The sequence below is a fragment of the Leptopilina boulardi genome, unplaced genomic scaffold (assembly GCF_019393585.1).
Source record: "Leptopilina boulardi isolate dan_hultmark-lab unplaced genomic scaffold, ZJU_Lbou_2.1 LbouV2_165, whole genome shotgun sequence".
Taxonomy (NCBI): domain Eukaryota; kingdom Metazoa; phylum Arthropoda; class Insecta; order Hymenoptera; family Figitidae; genus Leptopilina; species Leptopilina boulardi.
In genome coordinates, this window is record NW_026137713.1 from 587,863 (window position 1) to 602,671 (window position 14,809).

Genomic DNA, 14,809 nt, shown 5'->3' on the forward strand with positions numbered 1-14,809 from the left:
TTAAAAATCTGATAATTTTTATTTGATAGTTAAAAAAAGAAATTAATTGGAAAAATGTAGAGAAAAGAAAATTAAATTTGTTATTTTAGTGAAAGTTTGAATTTTTCTACTTGGAATCTGTTGATTTTTACTACTGAGAATTAATTATTTTCTGACATTCACTACTGAGATCTAATCTGACTTTTACTACTGAAAATCCACTTTCGTCTGACCATTATTGACTTTTACTACTAAGAATTTAATTTTATTTCTTCAATAACCTTTAACCTTTTGAATTTGGAAATGCAATTTCAAATTGTTATTGATTTGTAATAATTATAAAATTTTTACTAATTGTTTAAAGGAAAACATTTTTTTTTTCAATAATATCGAATTTATTTTGCATACAGTATCTCCTGAACGGCCAACTATTCGAAATGGTTCAACGAAGGAAGTTATCACAAGAATTGAGGAGCCATATAACGAGGGCAGTGACGTGAATCTGATCTGTGAAGTTCATGGTGGAAAACCACCTCCGAAGGTTACGTGGTTTCTAGAGAATACGGTGATAGACGAGTCCTATCAGTACAAAGACAACGAGGATGTGACGTTTAACCACTTGTCCTATCCAGCAGTTGGACGACAGCATTTGCAAGCGAGGCTCATCTGTCAAGCCAGCAATACCAACTTAGTGCCAGCACAATCTCGTGTTTTGGTACTCGACTTAAATTGTACGTGCCAACTTAAATATTTTAACAAAACAATTTTTTTTTTTTGAAAAAAAACTTTTTACTTTCTTTAATTTTATTTGTGGTTATGAATACAGTCAGGGTTGGATCGCTATTTTTTAAATAACACCAGCGCCACCTATGCACGGACGTAACGAAGCTTCTCCTAGTGAAACCTAATTACATTTTTAGATAATCAAAAGTAGCGACCTCGGTGCATTGGCAGGAACAAAAAAAAATGTCATGTGAATAAACAAAACAGGTTGTTTAATATTAATGATGAATAATAAATAATAACTTTTATAACTTTAATTGTTATAAAAAATTTCTTATAGTTGAAAGAATATCAAAGTTTTGGAACAATACAATATCAATAATAAATTTCGTCAATGCCCTTGTTTATGGTCCATTTAAAAAGTTTACGATATGTTGTAGAGTTTTGTAATCGCTATTGAACATTTTTAATAAAAAGATCAATATAAAAGTTTCACATTGTAGTATCTTGAAACGACTTATAAATATGTTGTTGACGTTTATTGAAGATTGTCCAACAATATTGGATTTTTCTACTTATTTATAATAAATCATTTTCTTTCAATTTTGTTTTTTCTCCCTTAATTTCTCTTTGAAACACACATTAACTTTTTCGGTCAATTTCTTACGATAGTTTATTAATAAACGTTATTTTTTTTTTTTGCGATAAAAACTTTTTCACGTTCTATAAAAGGAAAAAAAAAATGTTGTAGATTAAAAAGTAAATTCTTTTTAATTTTTTAAATTAAATAAATTTTTAAAGAGTTATTTGTATAAAATAAACTCTTAATTAGAATATGGATTGCATGACAAAAGAAATGAAAGTCATTAATAGTAATACATTTATAAATATATATATAGAGAAAGAGTTTTAAAGTACGAGAAATGTGTGAAAATTCATAGGAAATAAAGTTGCTTGTTTCACCAGCTGTGGCATGTTGAATTTAAAAAAGAAATTGAACGTGTTTTAAAAGAGAAAGAGTTTTTTTTTTTAAAAAAAAAGAAGAAAAAATTTAGGAAAACTGCAGCAATTTGCAGTTGATGCGATTCCTAGCGGATGTTTCGAACGCCTTTTCTCGTGGTCCTGACACATAGGACACGCTGTTCTCGTGCTGAACCTGTTAGTTCCTGTTGAAGATCGGGTGTCGGAGATAACGGTAACGCCTCTCGTAAGACGGATCAGTGAATCGCGTGCTTTCACATCTTTCTCTCTCTCCTTTTCTCTTTTACTCTCTTTGTCTAACTTTCTCTTGCTCTGATTTCGTGCTCCAAGCTCACACTTGGAACTTACCTTCCGATCAAAAAGCTAATGGACAAAATACTGCAGCGAACATGCCGCAGGTAACAACGAACGACACGACAGGGTAGAAACTTACAATAAACGATAAGATTATTTTCAGGACGAACACGCGTAAAACCATTAGCACTTACAAGGGAGGTTGTTAAACTTACACAATTCTTTACATGGTTCTTATTTTTAAAATTCTTTCTTCCAATTTTCGTAGAAGCTACACTAGTTCTTTATTAAACATTTTTGAATAATAATTAATATTTACTTACTAATTTATCGTTGAATTTAACAAAACTTTTATTAATTTTTATTTCATCTATTTGAACTTGAAGTAATTAACATGATACATTAAATTAACATAAAAGGTATATCATTTGCCATGGAAAATTTGGTGGTAAAATGAAAAATAAACATTAAATGAATAACTTATTTCGTTTGTATACAAAAAAAATGTTTGAGGAATTTAAGCATTACTAATTTATATATGTAATTTTCCACTGTTCACAAGCTTTCAACAAGTAAATAATTCCATGTATAGTGATTATTCGACAGACTCCCAAGTTAGTTGATGCAGAAAATTATGGAAACACAGCTATTTACATTTCCCAAACTGATAAACATTGAGAGTTCGGTTTACATTACCGATATTCATTTTACTAATTAGCGAATGAAATTCTCTTTTTGTTCCCACGAAACGAATTGTAATTCATTCCAGTTTCCATAATGTCTGATGACCCAGTACTTTTGATAATTATATTTTATGTTGCTCGGAAACAATTTGATTAACAATAAGTCAATACATCTGCTTTCGATTAATACAAAACTCAATTTTAATTGTTTTATATCTATTAATTATACCAATTTTGTTTATCAATAGATATAAAAACCCGAACTACTAATTAGTAATGTTTTTTTTTAATTGTTTGAATCTAATAAAATTTTTAACATCAATTTCTATTTTTGAGGATGGAGAAAAATTAGAACGTGACAAAGAGACAAAGATTAGGTCTGTAATTTAAATCCTATTCGAATTTACTTGTTTGTTCTCTTCTTGTTAGGAAGTAATTTCAAAGATCTCAACACAGAAGTTCTCTTCACGAATCCTGGATTACAAATCCAGTTGTTTTCGCTTCCTCAAGTTACTCCCTTAAAATGTTACAAGGATCTTTCGAGAAAATTGTTTATTTCACTAAAGAAGGTCTCACATTTTCATATTACAAAAGAAGTCTCCTTTTTTTTCTTGGAAAATGTATTAGTATGTTTGACACAAAAATTTTTCTGTGAGAATTACAAAATTTTCAGGGGCCATAATTCATTTACAATAAAAAAATTAATTTCAATAAAATCGCAAAATAAAAATATAATTAATGAATTCCAAAATTTTTCTTCGAGTCTCGATACTCTACGACATAGCAATAGTTAAATTTATAGAGATAAATGTTAAAATAACTTCATTAGCTTTATGATATGCAAAAATAAGAGAAATTATAATTTCAATTAAATTTAATAAAGAAACTTTACGAACGCGACATTTTGTATCACACTATAGATATATACACTTTCTCTATATATATATTTCAATCAGAAAATTAATATAACATCAAAAAGTAGAAATAGCAGTAGAACAAGAACAAATGAGAACGCATTTCTTTAATTATAGGGGAATATATCTTGCCGATTTCTTGTTTTCTTTATTCATTTTTTTATGTTTAATCACATCGCTCACAAAACTTTTTTCGTTCATACAAATGCACCAACGTCACAGCAGACGTTACTTTTGATTTTCCAAAAATGTAATCGCACAAAAAGTTAGGTTTCACTACGAGAAGCCTCGCCACGAGAAACTTGCCTAACCTGAACTTTATTGCGCGCGTGCGCACAAACTCAACGGTGGCGCTACGGCGCGAAAACTGTTTGAATTTGAATAATTACAGAATACAAAAAAAGAATAAATAGACAAAACTTTCTTAATCGTATTATTTTTAATATTTAAAAAAAATACACTAAACGTTGTATAATTATATTCACTATATTTACAAAAGAAAAACAAATGAAGAATAAAATAATACAACTTGAAATAATTCTGCAAATGGAAAATAGTTTATATATATGTATATGCATTAAGTGAGACTTAAATGGAAATGGAGAAATTAATTCACTTTTGCCAATTGGATAAATTGTCGGATTCTCGATTCTCCAAGTTGTATTAAAACGCTAAGCGGTCTACGTGTCAACACGCGATGTCTGTTTCCTTCAGTACAACAGGGAGAAATCAGGTGCTGCTGATGGGTTGCTTTCCATGCAATCGCATTAACGTGTACAATTACTGCTACTGCGTTGTCTTCTGATGACAGACTGACAATTATTATGGCAAAGTGAACGTCTTTGTTAAATCCATGAGATCAGCTTCGATAAATTCTGTCTCTCTGTTTTCCATTTACGTAAATTACATAATACATCATTTAATTAATTAAATTCCATATTATTATTATTATTATTATTATTATTATTATTATTATTATTATTATTATTAACAAAAAATTAATAACAATCGTAAAATAAAATTTTGTGTTTTCAACAAAATTATTTTAGCCCTTTTTCCATCAGTGTATTAAAAAATTATTTTCTCTTATTGCCTGATTTTTTAGGCAAAAAATTGTTTATTGATAATAAATATTTTTCTCCTTTTTAAAACAAAGTTTTCTTTTTACTGAAAAATAATGATGAAAATTTTTTTCTTGATTTTAAAATAATTTTCTATTTTGATTTCAGTCCATAAAACCTTTTTTCTTAATTAACTTCTTTTGTAACTTTTCTAAGATTTAAATTTCTGATACAGTTTTATTAATTAAAGGTAAGGTAATTAAATTTTACGAAGAATTGTTTATTTTGGTGTATACTCAACGTTGGATAGAAACTTTGTGAAGTAATAAACTGTTAATTATAATTAAAGATTTAATGAATGTTAAATAGTTTCATGAGTGCCAGTATATTATTGATTATTACTGAAAGCTTTTTTTTTTTATAAAATTTAATTGAAAATAAAAATGAATATGTGAATTATAGAATATTAATTTTTTTTTCTCCATGAGGAATATTAATTGTAAGATAATTAAATTAAAATTGTCTGAAAGAAGAGGATAATTAAAGTAATGCGTCCGGTTTACTGATAACATTTTGTAATGACCCATAAATGCCTTTATAATGTACTAATTGCGTCGTCAAAGGATATCTCATAAAAGGAAGAGAATCCATATTCTAAAATATCTTGCAATTTAATTTTACCTCGTTTCTATTTTATAAGCTCATTATAAAGTATGAACTCATTGATTTCATCTATTTTTTATCACATCATAAAATCCAATATTAATTAGCTTCAATTTTAATTAATTTTATTTGAATTATTTTTCACTTTTTATTCACTTCCTTTCTTTTTTTTATATTTAGCTCTATTTTTCTATCCTCTTCTTTTTTTCTCGTTATTCTTATTTTATTTTGAATTGTTTTTTTTTGTGTCGTCTTCAGAAGTTGAAGTTTTTGATTTTATTTGATAAAAATTTTGGAAAAAAGAATAAAAATTAATTAATTAACAGTAAAGTAAAAATAAAATAAAAATTGGGAATAAAATTTTTCGTGACTGTGTAAATTAGTAGAAATATAATTTTTACGTGAAATGTTCGTGACAAAGTTTTGCAAAAGTTACAATGAGTTCTAACACACTCGACACTGTCGTTATTTCCGGTTACTAAAAACAGAAGCGTGTCCAGAACTTGAAATTTTTTTATTTTCTTTTTCTTTACAGCCACTAATGTGCCTTTAACATTCGACAATAATTAAGAATTTAAAGTCTTATCATGCAAATTTAATTTTTATTACCACTTCAGCATGTACTAAATGTAGAATATTATTGTACTTCTAACTAAAGGAGTTCTCTTATCTTTTTACAAGGATTGAAAAAATTATAATTAACCTATTTCTTTTTACCTGATCAAAGTTTAAATATTTTTTTTTTGGTTCGAATAAAAATTCAATTTAAACATTTTTTTTTTTTTTGATAATTAAATTAATAATTGTTTTTCTTTGTTTACACAGTGAAACCGCATAAAGTACAAATTTTGACGAAAGAGAAGAAAGTAAAGGCGGAGAAAAAATACGAGGTTGAATGCAGAGCTACAGGCTCAAAACCGGAAGCTGTGATAACATGGTGGAAGGCTAATGAGCAAATGACAAACACTCAGACTGTAAGTTAAAAAAAAAAATTTTGTAAAATTTTATTTTGTAATAAATAGAAACAATAAATAATTTAATTTTTAAAAAGCGTTATTTTTTTTTTTTTTGCAAAAAGAAATGAATTTTGAAATGATGGAAAATCAGTTTGTTCTGATAACGCATTTGACATGCAAAATTCAAGCCTGTGGATAGAAATTTCTATACTGACCAAAGAATTTCGTTTCTCGATATTTTTCCAATCACAATCAATCAAGTATTCATTTCCCCAGTGTAGGTCGTCTGGAAAACGTATTTTTCCGTTTGGTTTTCCTATTGCAATACGAGATTCTCTTTCATTCCACTTTTACTCAATCACCTTCTTTTAGCTTTTCATTTTTTTTTTAAATTTTTTTTTACATTTTCATATTGGCATTTTTTTTTTTTTTTTTTATTAATTATGTCACTTTCGTCGCTGACCAATAAATTGACTTAATACAACTATAACTTATTTAATGCTAAAAATCTGTTAATAAAATTTTAACAATATCGAATTTTTTTTTAAGCTATTAAATTTATTTTAATAAACTTTTTCTTATATATATATAAAATAATATATAATACTCTAAAAGCACTCTCTATACTTGAAAGAATGGAGCTCCCAAAAGATTTTCAACTTTATGATGTCACTGATTTCACCGTTGGCGAAGCATTTTGTTGTTTCTCTCGAAGAGAGGTTTTGAACTGATTGTGAGAGCTTTCTTCGAAACATTAAGTTTCTCTTTCTCTTTTCCATCTTATGTGTGTATATGTGTTTTTTTCTTTCATTTCTTCTTTCATCTCATTTCCCATAGCTTCTTCTTTCGTTGACACTTCCAAGCTTAAAGTCACTGCAATCATTGCAACACCCTACGTGTGTCATCATGACAAATCCTTTTCGAAATATTTTTACCAAAACACCACAATTGAGATAAAAGTTTTCTTTTATTATAATATTAAATAATAATAATAATAATAATAAATTAAAAATATTTGTTTAAAAAAAATATAAAAATTTTTTTTAAAAGAAATGTAAGTGAAAGAAAAATTGCATACTTTTTTTTGTGAATAAAATAATTATCTCTTTCTGAATTGATGGAAGGGAATGAAACGTGTGAAAAATAAAGAGAAAAAAAAAAAAAAAAAAAAAAAAAAAAAACTTCAGGACGTTTCTGCAAATCTTTACTTGAGAAACTTCTAGGGGTCCGCTTACTTTTCCCATTTGGAGCTGAACACGTTCCACCGCGTGGAATGTGCCTCATTTCTTCCTCTGAAAAGATTCTCACCTCTTTATAAAGAATCTCTAAACACACAAAGGAATTTACTTTTTTTTTTTTTTTTTTTTACGCTAAAGTTTTTACCCCGACATCTTCGAGTCATTTGACACCGAAAAACGGCTGAAATTTCAATTTTTCACTTTATTGAATCTTTTATCAAATGCATATATATATTTCATGTGATAAATCTATCTTTTCTATATATAAAACTTTATAATGCTTTTGATGCTTTGCAAAATTATAGTAGTCTTTCTTAAATTTCAATTCCACTTTTTTCCTTATTTTCATTTTTAATTTCCATTTCTACTTTTTTTTTTTTATAAAAAATATTTTATTTATTGTTAACTATATTTACCATTTAAATTATTATCAATCAATTCAATTAATATACAATCTAATTTTCATTGTCTGTTATAAAATACTCGTAACGCCTGATATAATGCGCCAATATCTATTTTTGCTATAATCTTTGAATACAGGCTTTTATATTGGATCGTTATAGTCATTCATTACACACGAACGACTGCAAAAGTAAAAAAAAAAAGCTCAAAAGCTTCATAAAGCATCTACACTGTGACATTCGTCCTAACGAATATACGTTATCTTCATTCGACATATAGAAATATCGTTAGCTTTTATATTTACACACACATATATATATGTACATCTCTTTAAAAATGATATCGTGAAAATGAATACCCTGCTCAAATCCTTCTTTTTTCATTCGCAAAAATGGTTTTACTTTTCTTTATCTTCTTTTTTTCTATTTCCGATTAAAAAAAAAAATTTCTCTTTTCAAAAATTGTTCTTATATATATATATATATATATATATAGAAATTTCTTTTTAAATCTGAATTTCAACTTTACAGAATTTTTAGGTAACGAATTTTTTATTAATCATCATTTTTATTTCACAGAAGTTTTGGTTTTTGCAAAAAGTTGAAGAGTCATGGTAACAGTTATCATAGCAATCATTCCCATAGCAACCGTTCCCATGACAACCGTTTCCATGGCAACAGTTACTATGGCAACAGTTACTATGGCAACAGTTAGTTACTATGGCAACAGTTACTATGGCAACAGTTACTATGGCAACAGTTAGTTACTATGGCAACAGTTACTATGGCAACAGTCAGTTACTATGGCAACAGTTAGTTACTATGGCAACAGTTACTATAGCAACAGTTAGTTTCTATGGCAACAGTTTCTATGGCAACAGTTACTATGGCAACAGTTAGTTTCTATGGCAACAGTTACTATGGCAACAGTTACTATGGCAACAGTTAGTTACTATGGCAACAGTTACTATGGCAACAGTTACTATGGCAACAGTTAGTTACTATGGCAACAGTTACTATGGCAACAGTTACTATGGCAACAGTTACTATGGCAACAGTTAGTTTCTATGGCAACAGTTAGTTTCTATGGCAACAGTTACTATAGCAACAGTTAGTTTCTATGGCAACAGTTTCTATGGCAACAGTTACTATGGCAACAGTTAGTTTCTATGGCAACAGTTACTATGGCAACAGTTACTATGGCAACAGTTAGTTACTATGGCAACAGTTACTATGGCAACAGTTACTATGGCAACAGTTAGTTACTATGGCAACAGTTACTATGGCAACAGTTACTATGGCAACAGTTACTATGGCAACAGTTAGTTTCTATGGCAACAGTTAGTTTCTATGGCAACAGTTACTATGGCAACAGTTACTATGGCAACAGTTACTATGGCAACAGTTAGTTACTATGGCAACAGTTACTATGGCAACCCTTACTATAGTAACCGTTCCCATAGCAACTGTTTCCATAGTAACCGGTTCTCTAGTAACCGTTTCCGTAGTAACCGTTTCCATAGCAACGATAAAGGCCCCATGCGCCCGCTTCTCTTATATATATATTTTTTTTATTAATACTAATAATTTATAAATGTATGATCGGTTTAAATAAAAAAAGAAAATATATTATTGAATTTCAGTATGGACTAAAGAACAATCATACACTTAGCGTATTGAACTTTGTGCCAAGTATCAATGACGATGGCAAATACTTAACATGTCGTGCTGAAAATCCAGTAATACCTGATAGTGCAATGGAGGATAAATGGTTCTTAGATGTGCATTACCAGCCGGTTGTGACCTTAAGGATGGGAGAACCTCTCATCTCAAAAGACATCAAAGAAGGCGATGACGTCTATTTTGAATGTAGCGTCAAAGCCAATCCAAAGGCGTACAAATTGTCATGGTACAAAGACGTGAGTTCAACATTTATCCTTTAATTAGTCTTATCTCATTATTGTAATATTAATCATGTTCTATAATTTCTCTCTATTGTTCAATACAATATGAAGAAGAAAAAAATTATTATTTTTTAATAATAGAAATAAAGAAATTTTATTTATTTTTTTTTTATCAGGGTAAAGAACTAAAAGGAACGACAGGCATCATCTTGAGTGACCGTTCTTTAGTTCTTCAGAGTCTCACCCGAAATTCAGCTGGAGATTACACCTGTCGAGCTGTCAACAACGAAGGGAAAACAGACAGTAATCCTGTTACTTTGCAGATAATGTGTAAGTCTTGGAATAATTTTATGAATAAAAGGGTTTTGTTAAATATTTACAAGAATATTTTATTCAAAATAGAATGCGTGTCCTGAATTTTCTACTATATATAAAATGTTTATTAAAATCAGTTGATAGTATAAGCATTTGCATATTGCTTTAAAATAAATTAATATTTAAATTCAGTGAAACACACTGGGTCACAATTTACAGATATATCTCAATTCATATTTTTTTTTTTTTATCAGACAGAAATTTTTTTTAATCAATTCTAACTTAAGAATGAAAATAAATTATTTTAATTGTTAATAGTACATTCAAATAATTATTTCTTTTTTAATAGTATAGGGTAGAATAAATTAGTTACAGCAAATAATAGTAGTTTCAATTAGTCCCACATTTCGTCATTTTATACCCTGGAGAATTGTGTTTAATACCCCAGTAGTTACTACAGTTATATTCCAACAAATAATTTCATTCTAGTAGTAAAGTTTCAGTTATAGTCGACCAAAGACGATCTCATTCAAATGATACGCTTCAAACATTAGTCTACTAAAATTTTTCCTCTTAAAATGTGCCTCGTAGGTGGCAACACTTTTTAGTGCCAAAAAAAATTTTTCAGAAAAAGAAAAATTTATTGAGACAAATTTCCTCACATTATTCTAAAAGGAGAGATAATAACGATAGAATAAATGCAAATGAAATGTACTAAATAGAAGGGCCAATGGAATGGTGTATGTGAAACAGTTTTCATTCTCCTGTGTCAGATTGTGTAACGTGAGGCTCTAAAGTCCTTGAGAGAAAGAGAACACTATTATGTACTATATATATATATATTGTATAGATTTTCATAGGTGCAAATGAAAGGATCAGAACAGAAACGATCGAGTTCTATTATCGAAACATGGTTTAAAATATCATGGTTGTTACTAAAGTCAGTTCACTTTAGTTTCAACTTTCACCATTGCGCCACCGCACGACGAAAACTGACACCAATACATGGCAAGGACTATACTCTATGGCTTAGCACCTTGCCAGGCTGCGTTCACCCACACATAAATATTCAGCTACGTTTTACATACATTGAATATGCATCGCAGTCCTTCCTACCCTCTTAGGTCATTTACAAGATGCAGATACGCTAGGCTACCACTGGGGGGTACTACTATTCTAATAGAATAACCTGTGCTCTGTGTTTCAGAGAAAACCGCTCTGTCCCACGCCCCATTCTCCTTCCAAGTTATTCTCATCCCACCATCACCTCTTTTCTTCATTCCCTCTCTTTGCAAAAGCTCAAAACTTCTCTTTCTCTCATCTTCAACCTCGACTTGAGGCGGCGCTTCTCCTTTAATCCTGCCCTCTCCCATTTCACTCCTCATTCCCGCATATATAAACTTGAACCAGCTACTTGCCAGCATCATCGATTAAGTAATTATCAAACGAATCGCGCGAGGGTTCTTCACCGGACCTACTGGCAAATTAGCAAAAATTTTATTCAAAGATAAGACTATTAATTATTTATCGACACAATTATATTTGATGGATATATTCATCTCGTGAAACTTTTTATTAATTATAATTAATTAAGAGAATTTTTTTTTTTCACACACATTTGCTTTTACTATTTTGAGAGCAAAATTTATTTGAAAGTCTTACTGTCTGACTCTAACTGATTTGAAAATAGATAAAATTTGAAGACAGTTTTTTTTTTAAATTCAATGAATTTAGGAAAAAAAAGTCACAATATTGGATCAGCCATTAGGAATTTTTGAAAATTGAGTTTAGATTCGTAATCCCCTATCCCAAAAACCCCCCAAGTAACAAGTTTCAAGCGAAGTAGATCAATATTTTAAATTCTGTCCGCCATATTGGAATCCGCCATTTTGAATTTTTGAAAACTAACATTGAATTCGGAATCATCGACCCCGAAAACCCCCGAGCTACAACTTTCAAGCAAATTCGATCAATTTTTTCAATTTCGTCCGCCATATTTGATACGCCATTTTGTATTTTTAAAAACAGACTTCAAATTCGCAATCAGCGACCCCAAAAACACTTGTGTAACGAATTTAAAGTGAATTAGAGGAATTTATTAATTTTCGTCCGCCATATTGAATCCTCCATATTGTATTTTTGAAAACAGGCTTCAGATTCGCAATCAGCGACCCCGTTAACCCCCGGGTTACGACTTTCAAGCCAATTAGATCAATTTTTTCAATTTCGTCCGCCATATTTGATACGCCATTTTGTATTTTTAAAAACAGAATTCAAATTCGCAATCAGCGACCCCAAAAACCCCCGCGTAACAAATTTCAAGCGAATTAGAGAATTTTCTTAATTTTCGTTCGCCATAATGAATCAGCAATTTTGAATTTTAGAAAACTGACATTAAATTCGTAATCCGCGACCCCAAAAACCCCCGAATAACAAGTTTCAAGCGAATTCGATCAATTTTTTAAATTCCGTCCACCATATTGGATACGCCATTTTGAATTTTTGAAAACTAACATTAAATTCGCAATCAGCCACACCGAATACCCCTGAGCTACGACTTTCAAGCAAATTCGATCAATTTTTTCAATTTCGTTTGCCATTTTTGATACGCCATTTTGAATTTTTGAAAAAAGACTTCAAATTCGCAATCAGCTACCCTAAAGTCACTTTTGTAACGAATTTGAAGTAAATTAGAGGAATTTTTTATATTTTGTTCCGCCATATTGTATTTTTGAAAATAGACTTCAGATTTGCAATCAGCGACTCCGAAAACCCCCGGGTAACGACTTTCAAGCCCATTCGATCAATTTTTTCAATTTCGTCCGCCATATTTAATACGCAATTTTGTATTTTTAAAAACAGACTTCAAATTCGCAATCAGCGACCCCAAAAACCCCCGCGGATCAAATTTCAAGCGAGTTAGAGAATTTTTTTTAATTTTCGTTTGCTATATTGAATCCGCCATTTTGAATTTTAGAAAACTGACTTCAGATTCGCAATCAGCGACCCCAAAAAGCCCCATGTAAAGAGTTTCAAGCGAATTAGTGGAATTTTTTAATTTTCGTCCGCCATATTGAATCCGCCATTTTGAGTTTTTGAAAACTGACATTAAATTCGTAATTCGCGACCCCAAAAGCCCCTCGCGTAACGAGTTTTAAGCGAATTCGATCAATTTTTTAAATTCCGTCCACCATATTGGATACGCCATTTTGAATTTTTGAAAACTGACATTAAATTCGTAGTCGTGGCATATATTTTGACATTATACAGAAATTATTGGTACGTCATATGTAACTATTTCCCTCCTAACAACGGATATTTCAGAATACCCTATGGATGCCCTAGGGATATTATTAGATCTAGGAAAATAAGGAATTCCCTAAGATGTTCCTAGATTTAAAATCCTAGGAATATCCAAATTTTCCCTGAAAAAATAACATCCGCAAGACCTCCTGAACATCCGGATGCTATTAAGAAAATAATATTTTAATAAAACTACTTCTAGTTGTAATTTTCTTTTTCATATCCAAAGAATTTTTTTTTTTTCAAATAAATTTACGATCTTTTTGAAGAAATTATAGTTCACGAGCTTTATAAACTATACTTAAAGTAAATTATAGTCACCAAGTTTTTTTTCCTTTAAAGTGACAGTAAAGGCCTTCTTAAATGAAAATGCAAAAGTTGAAAATAAATTTTTTTATGACATTCATAAAATCTGTTGATGTTAAGAAAAAATATGATAAGCTGTTTAGGTTAAATTTTCCATGCGAATATAAAATTATTCTATATATACTTGGATGCATTAAAAATTGTCAATATTTCTATACATATATATATATATATATATATATATTTTTATTGCAAATGGAATTTTCTTCTCAGGACATTGACATCTCGTAATCAACAATCAATAATTTTCGCATCCATCGTAAATCATCAAATCGTAAATCTCGATATTATATATCATTCTTTCCCTGATCGTAAAATTTTTAATTTCTCGATCGTAATATCGCGAAAAACTGTGAAATCGTAAATCACAAAAAATTATATGTCAAAGAGTTGTAAAGACTGATAATAATCAGAAATATCAATGTGGCTTCAAAAAATAGGTTAAAAAAACATAAATATTTTAAACAATATTTTTAGAAATTTAATAAAAATTTGGAAATTTTTTTTTTTTGATTACAGATACGCCAATGTGTAAAGAAGGAAAAGCAGAGGTGGTGGTTGGTGCCTTAAAACAAGAAACTGTATCATTATTGTGTGCAGTTGACAGTCATCCTCCACCTCTGACATTCCATTGGACTTTTAACAACTCCGGGGAGTTAAATGAACGGCCGGAGCATAACTCTATATTAAACTACACGCCTGCCACAGATATGGATTATGGAACGATTGCCTGCTGGGCGAGTAACCAGGTGGGCAGACAACGGACGCCCTGCCTGTTTCAAGTGAGTCTCCACTTTTCAATCTTCTTATTTTTATTCCTGGAACAATTTATCATAGCCCCCATTCCCCAATTCTCATTTCGCTCGTTTCACTGACGAACGGACCGTCGATCTTCACCAGCGAGACTGAGAGTTATATGCATTGCTTCTTGATAGATTAATTATCATACTCAACAAGACATCTGAATTTGGTTATAAAAAAAAAAAATAATTTTTATCTCCTACAATACCTTCGTTCTTAATTAAGAT

General features: G+C 29.9%; 1 protein-coding gene across 1 annotated transcript in view; it reads left to right on the plus strand.

Annotated features, from left to right (window-relative positions):
- The window catches only part of LOC127277072 (B-cell receptor CD22-like), an 85,804-nt gene that overhangs the window by 57,033 nt on the left and 13,962 nt on the right, over window positions 1–14,809 (plus strand). Inside the window, exons 4-8 of the mRNA XM_051297892.1 lie at window positions 390–710; window positions 6,124–6,272; window positions 9,537–9,812; window positions 9,974–10,127; window positions 14,301–14,563. Coding sequence (XP_051153849.1) covers window positions 390–710; window positions 6,124–6,272; window positions 9,537–9,812; window positions 9,974–10,127; window positions 14,301–14,563 — 1,163 coding nt within the window. The remainder of the gene's footprint in view (window positions 1–389; window positions 711–6,123; window positions 6,273–9,536; window positions 9,813–9,973; window positions 10,128–14,300; window positions 14,564–14,809) is intronic.